Source organism: Petromyzon marinus, chromosome 36 (assembly GCF_048934315.1).
Source record: "Petromyzon marinus isolate PM22_M1 ecotype Great Lakes invasive population chromosome 36, UKy_Petmar_22M1.pri1.0, whole genome shotgun sequence".
NCBI lineage: Eukaryota > Metazoa > Chordata > Hyperoartia > Petromyzontiformes > Petromyzontidae > Petromyzon > Petromyzon marinus.
The window spans coordinates 10,114,378-10,137,172 of record NC_133702.1 but is presented as its reverse complement, the minus strand read 5'-3'; the positions used below and the strand labels follow the sequence as shown (position 1 = coordinate 10,137,172).

Below are 22,795 nucleotides of genomic sequence, written 5' to 3'. Positions count from 1 at the left end.
AGAGTGAAACCTCTTCTGCCAACCTGGATCTGGCCATAGTACACTGCGCAGGTATGGAAACATCTCCACTCTTTCCACAACTGCCCCATCTGCGTCATGGGATTTGGCCAGTGGATGCAATAGATGGCCTGTCCCCCCGAGAAGCAGCAAATGCACACTCATGCCCTCATCTCACTCCGTGCCCTCCCTCTCTCTGCAGACTTGGAGAAGCTGCTGGAATCGCAGGCAGACAAACTGGTGGATGCCACCGGCAAGCTGGATGGCCTGGAGGAAAGGGCCTCCAAACTGCAGATGGAAATCAGCAAAAGGGTGCAGCACTACTTTGCGTGCCAGAACTGAGTGCGCAAGTCCAATGACAACGACATCATCACCCCTGGCTCTCTCAAAGTAAGGGAGACAGGACAGAGGAACCGCCCCCCACCCCTCCTTCAGCTGTGCGTGTCACGCCATGAGGCCCGTGGGCTTGCAAAATTACATTCAGCACTTAGGTCGGAGTTTGGACTCTTCCATCCTTTCAACACCCAAAGAGAGTGGTGTAGTGTGGTTGGCATAGGCCGATTCAAGGAATGAAATGGACTCACTCCCGTCTGTAAAATTTTTACCCCCCTCTGTTCATAACCCGGCAACTGGGCCTCTCTGGCCCGTGAATCCTGGTGCTCTTGCACCATCTGCACACTCGATAGCTAGAACCGCTAGTCTCTGGGTCTCCACGTAAATATTTGGGTCTCTGTGTAATCTGTGGATTTATCTGTGAGTCGGTGATGGCTGAGCTGAGACCATTAACTCGCAATGCCTGAGAATATGGTTTAATCAGAACTCAAGCTATGCGTGTCTGTGGATGTCCGTACGAGTCTCTATGACAGTGCAATGAATTAAAAGGTGGGCGCTGCCCCACCTGGCAAATTGCCACCTGTCTCTTAACCTGGGCTCCATTTGGTCTGTTGGCATGACGCAGCTGCACCGCCTGTGCACTCTGTAGCTAAGCCATAGACCCACGATGTATATCTCCGCTACTGTTTGTTTAGTTTTGCCTTATCGCTGTGATACAGTTTCCAGGTTTCCAATTCCATTTTTTCTTCTTAGAATAAGTGTCAATTGTTATTCTCAGAAAGGTTGTTTGGAAAATCGATACGGTGAATACAAATGTACACGTCCTTCCCAAACATCTATCCTACTCACATACGGGGGGAATTATGTACACGTAACTGATATTTTTTTTCACAAACGCATTTAGGATGCATTCAATGAGTGTTGTGGTGCACTCCAGGTGATTTGGCCCACGGAATTCATAATATAATAATGGTAATACACACTGAGTAACCAATTTAACAAGAAAACAATTCACATTTTAAGCCACTTCATCATAAATGCATTTATTCAAATATGCTTTATTTTCATATATATCTGTGTTAATATATGTTTCAAACAACATGTAAAAACGTGTAAAAAAATAACTTGGCCCTAAGACAAGAGGACCACAATGCAGTCACTCAGGAACTGATGACGGATTTTGCATGATGCACAAAAGCGGAGTTCTTTTTCTAATCGTTGCTGTGCGTTGTTTGAAACTCATGATTTTCCATCCGATACTATTTTTATGTTATGATGGGTTTCTCATCATTTACAGATTTGGTTAATCTCTACGCTCATCTTCAGTGGGATATTTTTTTGAGGAGGACAATAATAATACCCAAGAAGTATTCATTGAGTATCAAGACTCTTTTCCGTAAGAGTCCTGCATGGGGATGTTTGACCGATACAATTGTTAATGTTTGGCCATTATCATGATTACAAAAAAGTATCTGACATGTGTGAGAAAACGTATCAATTTTCCTGACTATTTATACTGAAATAAAGAGCACTTATCTGAACAAGAAATTCAAATGAAGACCCAGTGATAGCCATGCTGTCGTCCGCTTTTGGATATCTTGCCACTTTTTCAATCGTGTTTGTTAACCTGACATTTGGAAGTACCTAAAGTTCACTCTCAATTATCCGTGGGCAGATTATCCAGGTTGAGGTTTTAAGCTTGCTATTTTCAATTACACTCTGGTTTAAGTATTAACTGCCCCCTCACTCATCCCAGGGTCAGTGACTAAGTGCCCAATTGTGACCGCAAAAATGTTGCCAAGTAAACTACTGACTTTAAGATGCAATAAAAACAGAGGACACTTAGCACTCCTTCACCCCTATCTTGCATATGGCCCAGCCATCGCGCGGTCGCCGTTTGTTGCAGAGGTTTAAGGTTCGAATCCAGCGGCCGCCCTGATTATTACTGCGTTGGGTAATGACGATAATAATACTACGCGCCGTCTGCTTCGCTCGCAGTGCATGTTAAAGATCACCCAACGTCATTAGCAAGAGTAGGCCATTGTGTAGACTGCTGTGTGCTGCCAAACATGGCATTTTAAACAAATGACAAGTTTCTTAAATCCCCCTCTTCCCACCTCGGTTCACCCAACAGTATAAATTGGTTCACGACAATTAGTTTATCGGCAGATCACATGCGGTGGGGCAAAGTGTGTGGGTACGTCCGCCTCTCCCAAAACATCTGGAGAGCATGGAAAAGTAGGCCAAGTACCACCTAGAGGGGCACTCTGGAGCTCTCTCTAGAGGAGGCCCTTCCGCCAGCTGTGGCATGAGCAAACAATTGCAGGGATACACCTTTTAAAATCCCTTCCTCCTATTACCCCGGATAATCGAGAGTTAACTCTACAGAACGTCAGAGTTAAGATGAAAGCTTTCCGCCAGACCCACTTTCCCAGGAACTTTGTGACCAGTGGTGCTGAATTTGTAATGGAGCTTACGATCTTCCTTGGTGCTCCCATAAACACGGTCCTCCCAATAAACATGCAACTTTGAGCCAACGTTTGCATGTTTACTGGGCTGTATGCTTAAGTACAGAAATGCATAGGAAGTTAGTACACTTTCCTAACATTGTTACTTCATTAGAGTTAAATATGCAATAAGGGCTATTTCAGGGGATATTTCCATCTTATGAGTGCGTTTTCTACCGGTAAGGCAATTTGTCATTCCCGCAATGGATCAGGCCTTGCTGTTAAGGCTGTATATGTGCACTAAACTTTGCAATTGTGTAAAATTCACTACGTGTCAGGAATATGACGTCAAAATCCACTGGGTCTCACTTTGAATTGTGGAATGTGAGGCCAAGACACGGCTTGCCCAGATGTTGCCCAATGTCAGGTCCTGTAATATTACTGTTTTGTAAGCAGTAATACAGAAGACCTGTAAAACCATGTATCCAATTTCTTATGATTGAAAACAAGTATTGGGAGACTAATTGGTCTAAAACTGAATTGTTACTTTTTCAAAATATTTAGCCGAGTCTTAACACCATTTTTCACAAGAGTCCTGCTACATTGGAGTGGTTGACCCATTATATTAAAAATGTTTGCCTTTGTGTGCGAGGAAACCAACGAAAACCCAGAGAAAACCCATGTATACTAGAGATTGACACGCAATGCTGCCTTTTTTTGCCACCTCGCAGCCCCATCTCTACAACAGCTGGCAAGCACTGATGTCACTCATCCATGCATCCAAAATCTGACATGAACTGGCACATTTAGGGTGATTTGGTCTTCGGCAACCACACTAGAGTACTTGGGCATAATCTGCAACTGCTGAGAAATGACCTTTGTTTTTAAATGACTGTACCCTACCGTGATAGAATAACTACGTCTATGGAGCCAAAACCATTTAAAAAGTGACCCTGTACCACCAAGTTTCCGAGATTCCACTGGACATCTGTGAAAAGGAGCTTTATAGCTCATCGGATTCTTCCAGTATAAATAAATATGATTCCTCCTGACCCACTACATTTGTTTAATCTTCTGCATTCAAATTAAGTCGTTACTCACTGCAAGCACCTGCTTGTTTGTAAACATGTTCCACATAACGTAGAGAGTGCTGATTAAAATCCAGATAATTTCTCATTAATAATTATTCACATCCTTTTATCAATCTTCGGCTGGATGAACGGTTCCCCATGCCATGTTGGTCATGGAGGTTTTTTGTTATTAAATACTAAACTCCACCAGGCTGGTCGTCGCGGGTTTGTGAAGGTGGGTGCCCAGTACCGATTTGAATAACAATGGCCAGCGCTGTTAGTCATGGCCAGAAATCAAACTCAGGTCGTCTGGTTCACAGCGCAGTGCGTTAAATTCTGAAATACCCCCCCCTCTCACCCAATGAAGATGGATGATATTAATTTGAATCGGTGGTTTCTACTCGTTTACCAGCGAAATGCGTTTCCCAATCATCAGGTACATGCAGCGTGAAACAGTTTGTGTTGAAGCAGAGCACATTGGATTTTGAGTTGGGGGGGGGGAAGCTGCCTTATTTTTAGCTCGTCAGAATGACTGCTTTTGAACGTTTCTGGTGATTCTGAAAATGACTGAAGTGCAGTAGTTGTTTTTGTTTGACCCGACGAGAAGTACACACAAGTATCTGCAATGCGCAGGTGGGTGTCCATGGTGACGGTACTAATGTATGTATGTATGCATCAACCCTCGCACTGTGTGGCGTTATTGGTGATATATAGCACTGGGATTACAGTCTGTTATAAAGGCTAAAGTTGAATAAATGTAATAAAACTTTTTTTTTATGTTTCATAAAAGACTTCATGTGCGGGTGATGCTTTTATATGTTTTGGAATTGTGTGCATCTTGGATGAGTTGAGGAAAATGTCAATTGTAGAGATTTTGTGCACCATAAACCTACCATCATATCACACACCCACGGTCAATCCACTGCTGGATGAAGTCCTTGCCAAACAAGCCACCATCTCTTGTGATCCTGCGATTTTTAATAATTGATATTCTGCTCATGAGCTGATTTCATCGCTCCATCTCTTCAGTGGACATTCTCTCGGATGAATTCCTCTCGTTCGCCAGCATCCGCTGGGTCATTAGTCTTGACCATCAGCCACCATCGATTCAAGCGATGCGTCCCACCCAAGCCCCCAACATACGTTTCTTTACAGTCAATAGAAGTTCTTAAATTGTATATATAATGTGCATGCCATTAGAACATCCTATTATCCATGCCCAGCCGCAAAAAAATATACTGATATCCATTCAGTTATTCCATGGATCGATGCGAATGATGAATTTGCCTGCCACGTCCGGGTCACTCATGATATTTTGGAGGGGGGAAAAACATAATAATCCATCGGTGTACCGAGTTTTTCGCAGATTAGGGCCATGGAAAATTTGAGACGTGGATAGGCACCCACGAACAATTCGAGTTTCACTCCCGATAACTACAGTACTCATGAAGCCAAGCCAGATGTTAACTTTTGGAATGACTGGATAAGTATCCCAGGAAGCATGCAACTTTGACCCAACGTTGGTCTAACGCTCAACCAACATTTGCCCCATGTCCAAACAAACATTGGCTCAACGACTGCATGTTTCCTGGAGTCTTGTCAACTCGGGACATGACAATGCACATTGTACTACTTCAAGTGTCTATGAAAAGAGGACTTTAATCCTAAACGGGTCCTCACATGTTCATCATCGTATCTATCATTCGTAGCCATATTCTATCTACTGATGGGTTAAAGTCTACTGTCACCATAACGATACGTATAACGGCATTGTCTGTAAACAATGTAAAACCCAAATGCCTGCGGGTGTTCTTTAAAATGTTTTAAAGCATAACAGGCACGTGGAGTACTGCATTATGAATTACGTAAAGATGCACTTCAGCTTTCGTACGGCTGAGGTAGACGCAGAGCAACACTTACAATATCACATTCAGGTGGTCAAGACAGAGTGCATCGCAGTGATGTCTCCTTCGTTTTTTGTGGATCAGCCAGTCGTTCTGGATGACCACCACAGTCGCACACTCCTGGAGAGTTCTTCTTTGGTTCTTTCGGTAAAGTCACATAGAATGAGAATAAAATAATAAAATAACACAATAAAATTCTCACGACGTTTCGGCCACAACGCAAGCGGCCGTCTTCAGGTGAAAGGAACAGACCTGCCGGGACGACAGAGCTTCAATGAACGATGTTAAGATTCGTAGCGACTTTTAAGCTGGTTGGGAGAAGTGAGGCACCTTGACAAAGGGGGTTTACATATCAAATAGCTGAGGGATTAGCTTGTGACTGGTCACAGAAATGGCTATGTTAAAGTCAAAACCTACACATCCACAGAGGCAACTAGTAATTTAGCATTGAAATAGCTAAGGGATTAGCTTGTGCAAATAGCTGAGTGATTAGCTTGTGACTGGTCACGGAAATGGCTATGTTAAAGTCAAAAACTACACATCCACAGAGGCAACTAGTAATTTAGCATTGAAATAGCTAAGGGATTAGCTTGTGACTGGTCACAGAAATAGATGTTAAAGTAAAGGCCTACACATTCACAGAGCTTCAATGAACGCTGTTAAGATTCGTAGCGACTTTAAGCTGGTTGGGAGAAGTGAGGCACCTTGACAAAGGGGTTTACATATCAAATAGCTGAGGGATTAGCTTGTGACTGGTCACAGAAATGGCTATGTTAAAGTCAAAACCTACACATCCACAGAGGCAACTAGTAATTTAGCATTATTGTGTTACTTTATTATTTTATTCTCATTCTACGTGACTTTACCGAAAGAACCAAAGAAGATGAATCCTTGCAGTCACGAAAGCTTTAAATCCTGGAGAGTTGTTGTTTAAAATTTTTCCATTTGGGACATCCGTCATGGGTTTTTTGCAGATGCGGTTTAAGGTGGACCATGATCTTCGTGAAAGATCAAAGATGCACTCATGTCCTGCAATACTTTCTTTCGTGTTTTAAAGTGGCTACGAATGTTGGGTTCATGGGTCACGCTTTTTTTTAAGTGGCGGTATATTTTTTGGGTGGTAATGTTTCATCTGTATAATCCCAAAGTCGACAATACATTTGGTTGTGTAAATTACAACTTTACCCATTGTTTTTTTTAATCGTCAGCCGCTATTTATCCACTGCTGGATGGCTGCCCCACATTCGCCTTTGCCAGTTTATAAATCCACCGCAATTGGTAACATTCCTATTAACCCATACTACGGTTTACCCCTATTCTTGTACAGGGAAATTGAGTTTTCAGGTCCATACGGCGTACAGCCGTTTCCATACGGGCATAAATATAAAAAATGTTTCTTCCTTGTGATGGGACTTTGTAGGATGAACGTCGAGGGTTATAAGGGGCACGGGGTGACCAATAAGGTCTGAATTGGTCTAATAAGGGCACTGATAAGGGGTTGACAGGAATGTTTTAAAATACGGTGACGTCGCGGGCGAATTATATGCTAGAGGACCAATACCCGAAACGTCGCCTTATATATTTTATGGTATAGTTGCTGGCGTTTTTCTTTAAAATTTGTGGTAAAATATTAAGGTGAATATTTTTTATCCACAAATATGGTGTCTTGGTTGCGCAATGTTATTTATTTTTTCGAGCACGTCATTTGGAGTAATGGGGAGTTTAGACGGCAGGATCTTTAACAATATAATTACTGTACGGCATTGCCGAGGAAGGGGGTGGGGGTGTGGTTGGTGGTGAAGAGGTGCAATTATAATGTAATTAATGTGCAAGGCGCGCGCGTGTGAACGGTGACTTTTTTCATATCGCGGGAAAATTTGTTGTCATTTTATTTCGCTTTATGAGTCGCGAATCTCGCTCGCACAGTGTGGCGGCGGGCGCCTTTAGAGCCCTGCAAAATGGCGGCCTCGCCCCCCCCCTCGCCCACACCCTCGCCCCCCCCTCGCCCACACCCCCCCCCTCGCCCACCCCCCTCGCCCCCGCCACGGCGCTCTGGCGGCAAAATCGCGCCTCGCGGTGCCCGCTAAAGCCACCGGGCCGCCGTCACTAGCGCCTCCACGGCGTGTGCCCCCACGTAATGCGAAAATGTTGCGGCGCGTTGTTCTGCATCGCTCGGAGGCGTCTCTCGCGGGGCGGATATTGGTGTTGTTTTTGTTTGTTTGTCGCACGGACAGCGCGAATCCGCGAGGTCGCCTTTGCGCGGCTTCTCAATTTGGCGGGAAAAGGCGCAAACGATGTGGAGGGGAGGGGTCCCCTTCGGGGGCTTACGGCACCAAAACAAATATATAGCTGGCCCGTGTTCTGCGCATTTAAATACGCCATCAAATTACAAGACGGCCTGCCGCGCCTCAGAAACGTCGGCAATTTATTTCGCATGCCCAACGCGCTCAAATTTGCGTCTCTCCGCCAACGTGACGTGATGAACCATTTAATCGCTTTCCTGCGCAGGCGGCAACGGACACCCCCCCCCCAGTCCCCCACCCCCCCCCAAGCCCCCCACCTCCCCAAGTGCCCCTCCCCCCAAGTCCGCCTCCCCCCAAGTCCCCCCCAAGCCCCCCCCAAGTCCCCCACCCCCCCCCCAAGTCCCCCTCCCCCCCCAGGCCCCCCACCTCCCCCCCAAGTCCCCCACCCCCCCCCAAGTCCCCCCCCCCAAGCCCCCCACCTCCCCCCCACCTCCCCCCCCACCTCCCCCCACCTCCCCCCCACTTCCCCCCCACCTCCCCTCCACTTCCCCCCACCTCCCCCCCACCTCCCCCCCACCTTCCCCCCAACCTCCCCCCCCAACGAAGCCGGGCGCTTTTTTTGCAAATCGTAGCGCCGATGCGCGGGCGCGGGCGCGCGGGCGGGGCCGCTCCCGCGCCTCCCATTGGCGCCCGAGTCGCCGGCGTCCCCGCCAACGGGCGGCCCGCGGAACCCCGAGCGCAAGCGCGCTGGGAAATGCAATCGCGTTTGGCGTCGCGCGCTGGTCGGCGCCGCCATTTTGCTCCTCCGTCTCTTAAGGGGCTCCCGCGTTAAAGACTCCCCTCGTCCTCTCTTCCCTCAGCACCCGGCGCGCCGTCTTTGTCTCGCCGCCCTCGACCTCATCACGCGAGCTCATTTCTCTCCCCCACCCTCACCCCTCGCGCCGCGCTTATTTATAATTTCGTTAAACGTCCAGCGGCGTTTCCGAGTTTGTCGCTCGGCTCGCCTTGCGCTAGAGCGTGGTTGCGAGCGCTCGCTCGTTTTTTCGGCCGGGGCCTTGGGGGTTGCAGACAGGCAAACTCGCTGGCTGCTCGCGGTTGTTGAGTGTTGCAGGGTTATTATAGAACGCCAGCTGTGAAAAGACGCGAATGGTAATTTCGTCGTCTCGAAATTTAAAGTGCGATTTTTTTTGTTAAATTAAAAACTGAGGCGTTGCGTCGCGTCGGCGCTGCTGTATAAAGTAGTTAAGGAGGCGAACCAGCGCGGCGCCGTAGCCTTTACAAGTTCGTCGAGGTGGAGGAGTTGAAGGAGGTGGAGGCGGCGGCGGCGGCGGCAGCAGCAGCCATGTCTGTGCACCGCTACTTCGACCCCGAGGATCATGACCTGGACAAGAGTTTCCGACTGACCAAGTTCTCCGAGCTCAAGGGATGAGGGTGCAAGGTCCCCCAGGAGACATTGCTCAAACTCCTGGAGGGACTGGAGCAGGACGGGCCGTACCAGGACGAACACCAACAGTTCATGGGGGCCGTCATGCCTCGTCTTGGTAAAATGAGCCGCTGATGGTTGAGACGTCAATCACCAATCGCGTTCATCATTCACCTGGCGCTAGCAATGAGAGAGACGGGCCCTCGGCAGGCATATCGCCGCGATCACAATCATCATGGGGAGCAACATCGGGCAACGCTATCACTAACCAGTCGTTGCTATTTCACCTGGTACCATAATTTCGATTACGATTACTTTTTTAAAAAAAATCTTTCATTGTGAAATGCGTTGGTGTCTGCCGGTCGAGTCGCCCTTGGAACAAGAGGTTCTTAGCTCAATGGGCTTTAGTCGGGAAATACACTTCTCATCTCTTGACCATGCATAATCACTAGCCACACTTCACTGTGACCCGGAATCCAGAAACCAGGGGTTATCCATTGAAATATAACTATAAATAGCCTGATAGGGCTCGTTCCGGGTGACGTACAGTATGTATTACAGACCCGCACAAACCGGCGTACAGCACATGCACACCACTCTTGCGAAGCAGGTTTGAATTTGGATAATGCTTGGATGTGCCTTACCTGGTATACCTTTGAAAATGTTTCATTTAATATGGGCGATCACCGTGTTTATAACAGGTATTAAGGGCAGCGAGCCTAAAATGTGGGCACTGCAGAAAAATAAATCAATTGCACTTATTGTGTGGTCACGTCCATGGTCACCGCGTGCACTTACCCGCATTAATCGGGGGTGGTGAAGTATGGACAAATAAATTCCACAAGCGCACGGCGTGGGAGGCCATCCAGCGGTTGACGAATTAAGAGGGCTGTACATGTAAATACGTATTACCAAAAACCACCACCAGTCGCGACAATCGCCAACATGTTCCATCACTATACGGTGTTTTTCGCTAGAATATATTACAGTACTACCAGGCGACTACCATCGCAAGGCACAATCGTCGCCAGATTATCGCGCCAAGAACCGTCAACCACGTGGCTGGCGCTTTCCAACGCTTGCATTCGCATCCTTAAATCGCTTGCCTTCGCTAGTTTGATGGGTTTTACACGTGTGGTGTGCGAGTATGAGCTGGTTTTTCGGTAGACGCTGCAACCAACTAATCGATATTGATTATGTAAGGGAATATATACGTGCGCCTTGCTTTGCATCTTGCTTCGTAGCTTCAGGGATAATACTGTAATGGACCGCGTGTGTTCGTTGTCGAGTGGTGGGAGACCACGTGCGTGGTGGCCGTTTTGTATTGTCATTGTGCGGTGCTACTGTACTCGGAAGGGCGGCCTAGACCTCCCCGTGGTTAATGTGTGCGCATGCACTTGAATTGAATTATACTGTTCGGCTTTTGAGTGGAGTTTAAATGGTGCCTTCGTGAACTGCTGGGTGTGTATACAGTAAATCCTTTTAAAAAAATAAAAGGGGTCACCAGGTAAAAAAAAAACCCCATTGATCCTAAATATCTTATGTAGCCATACCTAGATGCATACATTTGGGGGGGTACACGTATACTCTATATATGAGCGGTTCACGCGCACTCGTCCCCGCCTGTTATCAAGTCACCCGGGATAAAGCAAGTTGACCTATGATGGCACGAGAATGTGACCCACCGTGCACACACAGGTCGCAACAGTGCTTTGCCTGCTACGTGGTAGTGGGCTTTATAGGGCAATGGAGCATCCATTGTTTTCGCTGTACAGTACGTACGGTGTATATAATAATTTACATGTATCAGTAAGGCACCTTCCATGAACACACTGATTGAGTTGTGGTTAAATAGACCCCTCCCCACCACCCTCATCCTGCAGTCGTTCGACAAAATGGACTGTTCACATTGCCTCTGTTTTTGAGTGAATTCTCCCACTGACTGGTGCAAATGATGTGTGTGTGTGCTTTTATATTGTGTATGGTACGGTGTTTTAATGTCCACGAGCTCTATGGTGTTTTAAGGCCCGGACACGGTTTGGTGTACGTCGGTGTACTCTGTGTTTACTGTGTTGTGTGTGCTCCGGTATATTGTATGTTCAGTATACTGTACTGTTATTTATACCTTGGTGAATGTGTTCTGGGGATGGAATGGTGGCGCCTTGGATAGCACACTGTAAACTGAGTCCAATACCCCGCCACGGCTAATATCAGTGGCGATTGATACTAATCCTATGACCCTTTTTCTTGGAGTGGATTGAAAAGGGCTGTTTAGATGGATGTATTCTGGTATGTTAAGTTGTCTATCCCCAGTCTACTGTATTGTGTTTTGTATACGTTTGCGGTGCTGTATGCGCCGCTTGTGTGTGCTGGTTTATTGTATCTGGTTTATTACTGTGAAATATGCGTGCGAGCACATTATGTCTTGTCACCGTGTGATGGTCAAAGATTTTACGAAACGGGGCCATGGACTTCGTAACCTAATTCCAGCTTTATCAGCGCGTGGTGTGTGTGCGGAGTGTGTAACCCCTTGTGTTAGTGCTTTAAGAGGGCCTTTGCGGAGTGTGGGAGCTGCCAGAGCTGATGATGCATTGCAGATGCGGGCGCTATTGCTCTGGTGCTGCTCCGTGAGAGGCCCCTACATCTCAAAAGAACAAATGCTCCCAGGGCAAATAGCTTATTCCCCTAAGGCGCGCTTTAGCAAACAACATTACCCATTTACTGCGTAGAAGTCGCAATAAATTCGCCTAAGCGCATTGCAAAAAACGATTCGGCTATTAGTCGTACAGTTCTCGCACGAAGGATATATGCCAGCAGCCCCTTGGTAGCATATACAGACCTCATCTTGAAGAGGACGTTAAAGATGTAAGTTCATAAACATGAAAAGCTATATAATACTGGCCCTTGAGAGAGTAGCTTGTACAGTCCTCTTTTCAATTCGGTGCTGGATAATGGCCTACCCACATCATGAGGGTTGTTGGAAGTTATTTGACCATATTTCACTATGCTGGTCAGTCAATTTTTGTGATGGCAAAGGAGTAAGGGAGTGCTACAACAATGCATTCTGCTCTACAGCCGTGCTGACCACCACGTAGCAAAGCCTGCAGCCTGCTATATGACAACCTAGTGTGTAAGGTGGTTATGGTCATCGATGGTAGCAATATATAGGCTCGACAACGCTTAGCTTGTGGGATATGACCAGATCACGCACATTTTGTCTGTGATCTAAGGCTTTTGTAATATATATGAAAATATAATTATTCTGGTTGATTTGGTTATATTCAGCTCATATCAACACAATGAGTTCCATATAAACAAGTGCGTATCCTGACTTTTAAAACGCTATCAGTGCAGTTTTAAGCATTTTTTTTTTACCTTTAAATCAAACTGTCAAATTGCCAATGACTCAGCGTTGAGCAAATGTTGGATAAACCAGTAGGACCTGTTGCTGAACTGAGAGATGGCAATGACTTGGTGGAAGCCTTCAGTCAGTCCTGAATTCATCATGGCTGATCAAGAACTATTGACCTTTTTACCAACCACTTCACACAAATTGTTGCTTTTCTGATTTTCAAATCACGTCCTTTACCCACCAAACTTTTGCACTCGTCAAAGGAGCGAATACCTGTAGCTCGCTGTAGCCAAGTCCACCATTTAATATTTCACTTGTTCATCTTGTTTAGTCAGCTGTGCATGTGAGTGAATGTGGTTTTCTTCACAGGAGTGGATTTGGTGGCCGTAGTTACATCGCACTTATATTCCTGTCGTGTATGTGTGTATGGACAGGAATCGGCATGGATGCGTGTGTGATTCCATTGAGGCATGGCGGCCTCTCGCTCGTCCAGACGACGGACTTCTTCTACCCACTTGTGGACGACCCCTACATGATGGTACGACCCTCGCCCCAAGCGCCAGCGCGGTTATATTAACGTACAGTGTAATTATAGCGCTGGCGTAACGTTAATCGATCTTTCTCGCATTGCCCCTGGGGATTATTTTGGCCCCCTGAAAGAACACCACCTAACCTAAGAAAGCATTCAGTGGGGAGCTTTTAGTAATTGAGCGGTCTTGGTCGCTTATCCAGTTCCGTCTTAAACATTGCCACGCGATTGTGTTATCATTAAAATGCATTATTGCGGGGAAAGGTTTTACCCCTTGATGTCACGATTGCATGCGCTGATCTGAGCCATCTAATTTCTGTGTCCTCTTTTCATATGCAAATGTATTTCTATTTATGAGATGGGAACCAATGTTTAGTGCATATGTTGAATGGTTAAGGATTGATGTGTTATTCGATGGGTTTTTTTCTTAAAAAAGGAAGCATGGTGGCCAAGTAATGATTGATGATAATATATTGTCACATGCACTACACTTGCACCTAATGGTACGTGTAAAGTAATTGAAAATGTTAGCACATTGTGCAATGTTACCATGAGGTTAATGGAACGAACAAGACGGGACAAAACGTGAGATGTAATACTAAAAAACCTTGAATTGAATCATCAACCGGAATCGTTATAATCACAGGAATGAGAGTTGGTGACTTGTTGTATGCCTAATAGCTTGTATTATATTTAATGTGCAAGCTGAAACATGTGCAAACACAGAATAGAGGTGCATGCTTTGAAGCACATTGCGAGACAGCAAGGTAAACACATGGATCTGAGAACGTATGCAAAGTTTCCAAACAGCATGTTTGCTATTAAGCAAAACAAGTGGGCTTGGGCAAGACATTCCCAGAGGGGTGATGACCAGTAGTCAATACTAACGATAGTGGCAACCAAAGAAGGGAACATGGAGCAACGAAATCAGTTTGTATGTAGATGCAAGATGGATTGTTATATCTAGGACCATGAGGAATGGCAACAGCTTGGAAGGGTCATCATCCAGCATGGATTGATCATAGCTGATGATGATTGTACACAGTGATATGGTCTGCATATGTATGTTAAATCCTAGATTTTGAGCACTGCTTGCTCGTGATTTAATCAAGTGGTGGCAGAAAACTCATTAACATCATGTGTGTACGTGTGTTTGTGGTAGGGGAAGATCGCTTGCGCTAACGTGCTGAGTGACCTGTACGCCATGGGGGTGACGGAGTGTGACAACATGCTCATGCTGCTCGCCATCAGCCAGAAGTTATCCGAGAAGGTTTGTCCATCCATTACATCTTTTTCGCGTAGATTCAATAAAACTCGTATAACAGACGCACTGGCAGGAGTCTGTGCCAAATGTAAGTGGATGCACAGGGGCTCTGTGGCATAAGTGCAGACTTATTAAACAGGCTTCAAAGCTTAATAGTAATTCTAAATTCTGGGCAAGGCTGCAATTATATTTTCAGTTTCACGTACAAGCAAGAGAGTGTTTTTTATTGTGTTTAAGTCACCCTTATTCATAACTTGTGGATCTTGCCACGTTATTTAATACAAAAATATTCTCAATCTTGAACGTAATTTTCTGCATCTACTTGCAAGCAGTTATTTGCAATAGGCGGATAAAATGCAAAGGTAATGTGAAATATTCATTATCATCATTCAGTGCCAGCGTTGCCCAAGGTCGGTGGCGTTACGGCAGTCATTCCCCTTCAAAGATTTCTGTTGCATTGCGGTGTTCGTGTGTCAGGAGCGAGACAAAGTGATACCGCTCATGATTCGGGGGTTCAAAGACGCAGCGGAGGAGGCGGGAACCACGGTGACAGGAGGGCAGACAGTGGTCAACCCCTGGATCGTCATCGGGGGCGTCGCCACCACCGTGTGTCAACCCAACGAGTTCATCATGTGAGCCACCAGCCCTTGCGTGCGTGTTCGTTATTAGTTGTTTGTGCAAACGGGCGTTGGCTTAGAAGACAATGAGGAATTGATGGAATAGACCTGAGCCTTGGATACTTCTTTTGCTGTTATTGCTTTCGTTGGAAATGAAGTGTGCACAGCTTGTTTAAATTCCTCGGGCACGGCCGTTTTCTGTTTCGCTTCATCAACTTTGTAGTTATTCCTTGCGAAGGCTGTTGTAGGTGTCACTGCAAAGAAATTGGCCTATTCCAATTGATCAATATCTGCACCATATTCACATCGGGCAGAATGCTGTAGTTTTAAGTACGAAAGAGCAATCTGCTTTTGCATCGTGTCATTTGATTTTGTCTGCTGTGGGTGTGCTCAAGGCCCGATAACGCGGTGCCAGGAGATGTGCTCGTGCTGACAAAACCGCTGGGTACCCAGGTGGCCGTCAATGCACATCAATGGCTTGACATGGTAAGTGATGGAAGGCAGCGCTCAAGGGACAGCCCGAGTAACTGGTTGCCAAGTGCTGACCCCTCCTGAATGCTTCATGTTTTTAATGTTATAAGTGGTGTGGTGCCTTGCTGTCAATCATAATGGGGAGTTTCCTGGCTTAAATGTAGACAATCATCTCGGTTGGGAGGGGGAATGGCCAAAACAGGCTTGAATCTCAAATAAGTGGAGATTCACGCCTGTGAGTTGGTATAAATTTAGCATTCATCATTATTAATCCACTTTGGGATGATGGCCTCATTCATGGCTATACATTCCACAGTCTTGCCATGTAATAATCAACCTAGCATTTGCTGTTTCTTCACTCGGGTGTGTTTCTTCCCTTTGCTGTCACTTTGTTAGTCTCGCCCACTGGCCACCATCCCTTCTAGGGACATTTCCTACCCAATCCGCGCTGTGTATTTAACCTGTATATGTTCTCTAATCGTACATTAATATCTGGTGCACTGATAAGCATCAGCACTGGGGAGACAAAGGCAGATGGGTATATTTCTAGCCACACTTCCTCCACTTGTGCCTTGTTGCCCTTAATATGTGTTGGCTAAATTACTTTCCCTAATAGACTAGTAAAGGCGACATGGAGGATATTTTTCTTTCTGTGTGCACAGCCTGAGAAGTGGAATAAAATCAAGCTGGTGGTTACACAAGAGGATGTGGAGTTGGCTTACCAGGAGGCTATGTTCAACATGGCACGCCTCAACCGCACAGGTCAGTAGGAAAAATGCTGCATCTGCCTATGACAAGATTTATGGGTGTGCCTGCTGTGATGCATAAATAATCTGCACTTGTTATTATTTAACATTTGTATTATGTGCACAAGCAGGGCCATAGTTGTGATTTTTATGTCACAAACTTGTTAGCTTGATCATCTTTTAGAGAAATAAATATAACTGGGCGTGGTGGCCCATGCCTGTAATACAGAGGCAAGGATTTGTTCAACTGTAAGTTGAGCTACAATGTGGTTAAGAGCTGGTAGTACAGCAAATTCGTTTGTGAAATTAATGCTGGGATCTTTTTAAGTGTTAAACATGGGTTTTCTCTAAATATTCCAGTTGCCTCCCACATTCCTAAACACTCGCCATGGTGGCGAGATTTTAGCTTCCTCGCCTGGCATGCAGGAGGTCGTCGGTTCAATCTCGACCCTGACACCTGTATATTTGGAGTTTTGCGTGTTCTCCCCATGGTCGCATGGATTGTTCTCCGCGTCCTCCGGTTTTTCCTCTACATTTAGAATCAACATGCATTTAGAGTATTTGGCTGCTATAAATTTACATGTGATTAGCTACTTCATTGATTTATCATTTGAAGCCAGGTCAATTCTGAAAAATAGCTATAAAGCTCAGTGGGCCTTACCTGGTAAAATTTGAAATACATTTTGTTTTGGTTAGAATTGGTAAAATGTCTCAAAGCAGGGACCCTCCTAAAAAGTGGCTTGGGTTTTCTTTGCTTTTCTGGATAAAGAATTATGTTATTGCACTTTTAAGCTGGGATTGTGTATCACACACCGATCATTGTACCCTGTTGTGTTTATACTAACACATTGTTGTATTTCGACGAAACACAATTTGTTGTGTAACTGACAGCATGTGCGTTATAAGTGCCGTCGATTGTCAAGTTGAAATTATTAGACAACTTGAGGCAGGCTTATGTTGAGTGAAATGTAGGTGAAGAACTTTTAGGTCATCTTTAGTCATACTGGTAGTAGAGAAAAGCCTAACACGTAAAATTATATGATTCCAAAGTAATCGTTAAATGATATCACAGTAATCATTGTAATTGTGAATTTTTTTCGATTGCAAAAAATGATATTGCAGTAATGTTGGTAAAAATCATGGTGCCATGGTAACGCATGTGCCCGATAACATGTTTGTTGAACTTCTTTGGCACCGTACGTAGCCATCTGTGCTAACAAGGAGGGTCTAGGTTCAATTCCCTACTTGGATGCCTTTCTGTGTATTCTGGTTCTCACCTTTTTTCACATTGCTCAAAAAACATAGGATGTAACATCATATTGCTGCATAATTACGTGCACATTACTCAACTGGCATTACACATAGCAACATTGCTCGCTTCCTGTGAAATGTTGGCAGTACTCCTGAAAAAGAGTGGTACTTATTGAGGCTTTCCTGGCTAAACAAGCGTAATCAGAAATTAATAATACGCTGATGCCATCTCCAACCCCCACAGCCGCTGGACTGATGCACACGTTCAACGCACATGCGGCAACGGACATCACAGGCTTCGGCATCCTCGGTCACGCGCAGAACCTGGCCAAGCAGCAGCGCAATGAGGTGTCCTTTGTCATCCACAACCTCCCCGTCATCGCCAAGATGGCCGCCATCAGCAAGGCCTGCGGCAATCTCTTCGGCCTCCTACAGGGCACATCTGCCGAGACGTCAGGTAAGTGTCTAGACAGAGCGAGCGCCCAGATGCTGTTACTTTTGTATGTGTTTTTTTTTCTCCTTTACATTTTTGGTTTTTGGTCAGTCGTGATCGTCAGCAACCTGAACTTTAAACTCGGATCTCATCGGTTCAATTCGATCTCCCAGCACGGTAGTTGAACCCACGAACAAGTTACAATTGAAACTACTTCTGACCACCCAGCAGCATAAATGTGTACATCACAGTTTATCGGCAGGTCACTTTTTTGTGGTTAAAGTATCGGTACTCCCACCTCTTCTGAGATGTCTGGCCAGTGTGACAGTAGGCTACATGCGCTCTATCAGGTTTTCTAGCGTTTCCTCTGGTAGAAATCTTTCCATCAGCCACGGCGTGCGAAAGCAATTACAGGGCTACACATTTTACTTCTCATTTGGTGTTAAATGGTTCATACACTGCTATGAACCCGGAGACCTGCATTCCAATCCCAACCATTGGTAACATCACTGAAGAGTGATATCTGAACTGATTGTGGGCCCCTCTTCACCAACCTTGGACATCTATCAAAAAGAGCTTCATATATTCTTTGGTTCTTTCGGTAAAGTCACGTAGATAGAAAAATACTATTAAAAAAGAAAGTGAATAAAACAAATAAAAACAAAAAAACACTAATGTAGAATTTAAGCCTTGTTCTTAATCGGAATGAGTGTACTGGCAATCGATAATATGGACTGTAGCCTGGTTATTAAGTTTGGTTAGTGTACTGGCAGTCTAATATAGACTGTATAGCCTGGTTCTTAACCTCGGTGAGCGAACTTGCAGTCTATAATGTAGACTACATTATTGACTGCCAGTGCGCTCAGACTGGCAGTACGCTCGCTGAGGTTAAGAACCAGGCTACAGTCTACATTATAGACTGCCAGTACACTCACCCAGCTTAACCATTGCTGCAGTCTACATTATAGACTGCCAGTACACTCACCAAACTTAATAACCAGGCTACAGTCCACATTATAGATTGCCAGTACACTCACTCCGATTAAGGACCAGCGGACCGTCTACATTAGTGTTTTTTTTGTGTTTTTTTATTTTACTATTTTTATTCACTTTATTTTGTATAATTTTTCTATCTATATGACTTTACCGAAAGAACCTAAGAATATGAATTCCTGCAGTCACGAAAGTTTTAAGTCAAAATTTAAGAGCTTCATAGCTCATCGGATTCCTCCAATATAAATAAAATATTCGGAACCTTCACTCAACAGTGTGGTGAAGTATGGTCAACCATCCCTCATGACTAACATAGCTTGAGGGAGGCCTTCCTTCAGTAGTGGATTGACAAACTACATTTTTTGTTTGTGCTACTGGCATCATGTCATGAGATTAAATGTTTATTTTAGGCTCTCACAGCTTGTGCACCATCCTATGTTGGGAAAAGACCCCTGAAGGTGGCATCATAGATGCCTTTTGAATTCACTTCAATAAGCTTCCTTATCCAGACGGAACAGCACATGATTTATATTCCGTGCGCAGGGTTGTCCCGTGAAATGCCGATAAAACACATGTTTAATGCTTACGTGAAGCACCTGATTTAATGATTTTTGTGCACAGACAAGCAGGCTGAGTCCATCAGCTCTATGCAATTGAAAACTCGGTTTTATCGTGTATGCGTTTGTATGTTTAAATAAACGCAAGCATATTCTTGGTTCTTTCGGTGAAGTCACGTGACTTTACCGAAAGAACCAAGAATATGAATCCCTGCAGTCACGAAAGCTTTAAATACAAATTTAAGCGCAAGCAGTTTGTAACTTTTCATGAATCAATGAAAAATGTGGTCCAGTGGTAGCTTTGAATTTTTGCGGTCAATAAAATACTTCCAACAAGTATAGGCAATTTAATGAACAAGTGTACAACACATCTGTTCATTTATGTCAGCCAAAGACAATATAAACTACTGAAGATTAATTGAACTGCTTGAAAGAAAAGCACTTTAATCATCCTGAATACAACTGAGCATCCATAGGCCTTTTCTTAATTGCTTTTTGCTTCACAAATGACTTAAGCAGTTTTGAGCTATTTGGTGAAATGCCTATCCTTAGGCACAAGCCGTGAGCATCTTTGGAGGTCCCCTTGACTGACAGTTGATCGAATTTTCATTTAATATAAATGAATGTTGATAATTGTTCATTTTAGACTAAATGTTATTAATGTAGACTTGCTGTACATGGCTTGCTTTGACGTGGTTGCAACAATTTTTGCTTGGATATTGGCTTAAAGTAAAACTATAATTTTACGTCTGATGTGTAAAAATACATTTGGTTTTCAAACTTTAGGTAAATGTAGCAATATAAAAAGGAGACAATACTGAGAGGTGGTCTGAGTGTTCAGCAGAGACATCTAAGATGCAATAAGAAAGCCTTTGGAGATATTGGTCCAGGGCAGAAGCAGTAGAGGGAGACTGGGTGAGATGAAAGGATGTGGAGGACTGGTTGTGACCACAAAGAAGGGTCATAGAATACAAAGTACATCTATGGAAATAAAATGCGAGCTGCCGATCCCATGCAATAATGGAAATTTCCAGCTTAGAAGGAGATGCATAATGCACACATTTTACTTGGTTACATGCTGTGTGTACTTTAGATGCTGACATTGTTCGCTTCCTGTTTTATTGCTCGCCAGGTGGGCTGCTGATTTGCCTGCCACGCGAACAGGCCGCGCGATTCTGTGCCGAAATCAAATCGCCAAAGTACGGCGAGGGTCACCAGGCGTGGATCATCGGCATCGTGGAGAAGGGTGGCCGCACGGCCCGCATAATCGACAAGCCCCGCATCATTGAGGTGGCGCCGCGTGGGGCTAGCCCCACCGGCGTGGCCTCTCCCGACACGCCCACCGGCCCCCCACTCACATAGAGACGCGCGTACGCGGGGATGGGGTGGGGCACATCACCGCACACAGGCACCGCCAACTGACGCACAAGCATCACACGCACGCTCGGCCCTCCTGGGCTCCACGGAGATGGTTTTTCGTGTCTTCGTGGCACAAGCGCGGGGCTGGGTGTCTTGCACTGTCCCGGTTAACAAACAGCAGCTACAGACCCCTGAACGGATGCGTCTTGCTCCGCATGCACTCACGATCGACTGTGCACGCCATCGCACGCTGGGTGCACTCGACGCATCCCACGCTAGCCCGCAGCGCGCCTGGCGTTGTAGCCCGGTGCACGCCGCGCACGCACGCACATATACCTTCACCCCATGACTACCTTGCCGCCTCCCCGCGACACTTGACAGCAACCCCATTGCTGACAGTTCATTTCTCGGCGAAAAGCAAACACTAATGTTCTGCTAGGACAGCATCATTCTGCCGATTTAGGAACGGAGCCTTTGTGGCTGGGCGCAGACAGAAACCCCATCATGTGATTTGTCGGTGCACATAATCTACTTATCAGAATTAAGAATGAATTTTTTAGACGGCTACATCTCTGCCGCAGTGAAAGCGATCTGCCGAAAGATGTAATTGTCCATCAGTGTTGCAATTTGGCCCGTTTTTAACGTCGAGCTGCAGTCTCAAATTGAGGATTAGCCTCGACTATGACCGCGAGAGGTCATGTTTTGCAAAATACTTCCATGGCTTCAGTGGCGGCTTGCTCATCAGACATTATTTTTGTAAGGCACATGCCCTTTAACTGTACCTTAAATTGCCTTGATTTTTCATACGCAAACGTTAACGTTATGATCGATTGCATTGTCCTCGTACGCGTGTAGCTTCTTAACAATAGGGGCCACCAAGGCCACGGCGCGCTGGTGCCTGCCCCCTGCCCAACCTGTGCGCCCGTGAGATTTGAGCAGCTCATGGGAGTGCGGTTGGAGGGAGCAGACTTGAGCTGTCTAAATGTGAAAACCTATTTTCTTTTAGGTGTTTTAACATTTTTACAAGCTCGTCACCACTCGCTGCCGATTGTCCGTTAGCCGGTTTCGCATCCGCCCCCTGAATTTGATGCTCTTCCCTCAAAAGGCGCAAGAGGGTTCTCTGAAGCCCGAGGGAGGGGCGGAATCCTGCCACAGGGGACGGCGGTGCATAACGGGGCTCGGACAATGGGGCCTTATGATCCCTTCATTGGTTGTTTGTGTTCTCCTTGAATTTTTTTTTTTCAAACACTGGTGTTCTGTCTCACTTATGAAATGATACATTGGCGTAGATGTTAACAAATAACGATACTGTAACAGTGACCTTGGTGATTGATTTGGATACACCCTCCTTGTAGTACCGCATACAAACACCAATAAAGTGGAAACACACAACCATGGATTTCTTATACAAGATGTGTTGGGTCTGTTCTTTGCTGTATTTGTGTCCATTAAGTGGTATTTTTTGGGATTACGGTAATAATGGAAAGGGTATATGGAGTGTATCAAATCTAAGACCTACATTTCATTTAATGAACCACATTCAAACAGCATAAAATAGAGTAGTCCTCAGTTATGCCTTTTTGATGTTTGTTGGAGCTAAGTTGGAAGCTGGTCATATTTACTCTTGCCGAGGTCAGGTCTGCATGAGCATTACTGGTGTTTGTAAAATTTGCCGCATCTGGTGTGAATACAACTGCAATAGCAACATTACTTGCTGTGATTACAATTACTCAGCTGTCTCACGGAAGCTACAGTGCAGGTGATGTCTCCTGAATAATATACAATACAGGCGTTTTGCTTCAAGAG

General features: G+C 45.3%; 2 protein-coding genes across 2 annotated transcripts in view; both read left to right on the top strand.

Annotated features, from left to right (window-relative positions):
- Positions 1-4,638, top strand: part of LOC116949303 (laminin subunit beta-2-like) — a 71,676-nt gene extending 67,038 nt beyond the window's left edge. Inside the window, exon 36 of the mRNA XM_032966443.2 lies at positions 200-4,638. Coding sequence (XP_032822334.2) covers positions 200-339 — 140 coding nt within the window. The 3' untranslated portion in view covers positions 340-4,638. The remainder of the gene's footprint in view (positions 1-199) is intronic.
- Positions 4,639-8,783: 4,145 nt separating this feature from the next.
- LOC116949304 (selenide, water dikinase 1) lies at positions 8,784-21,401 on the top strand. The gene is made up of 8 exons (XM_032966444.2): positions 8,784-9,535; positions 13,204-13,307; positions 14,461-14,568; positions 15,040-15,194; positions 15,575-15,665; positions 16,313-16,412; positions 17,892-18,104; positions 20,763-21,401. The coding sequence occupies exons 1-8, from the start codon at positions 9,337-9,339 to the stop codon at positions 20,990-20,992; spliced, it is 1,200 nt and encodes a 399-aa protein (XP_032822335.1). The 5' UTR covers positions 8,784-9,336; the 3' UTR covers positions 20,993-21,401.
- The last annotated feature ends 1,394 nt before the right edge of the window (positions 21,402-22,795 follow it).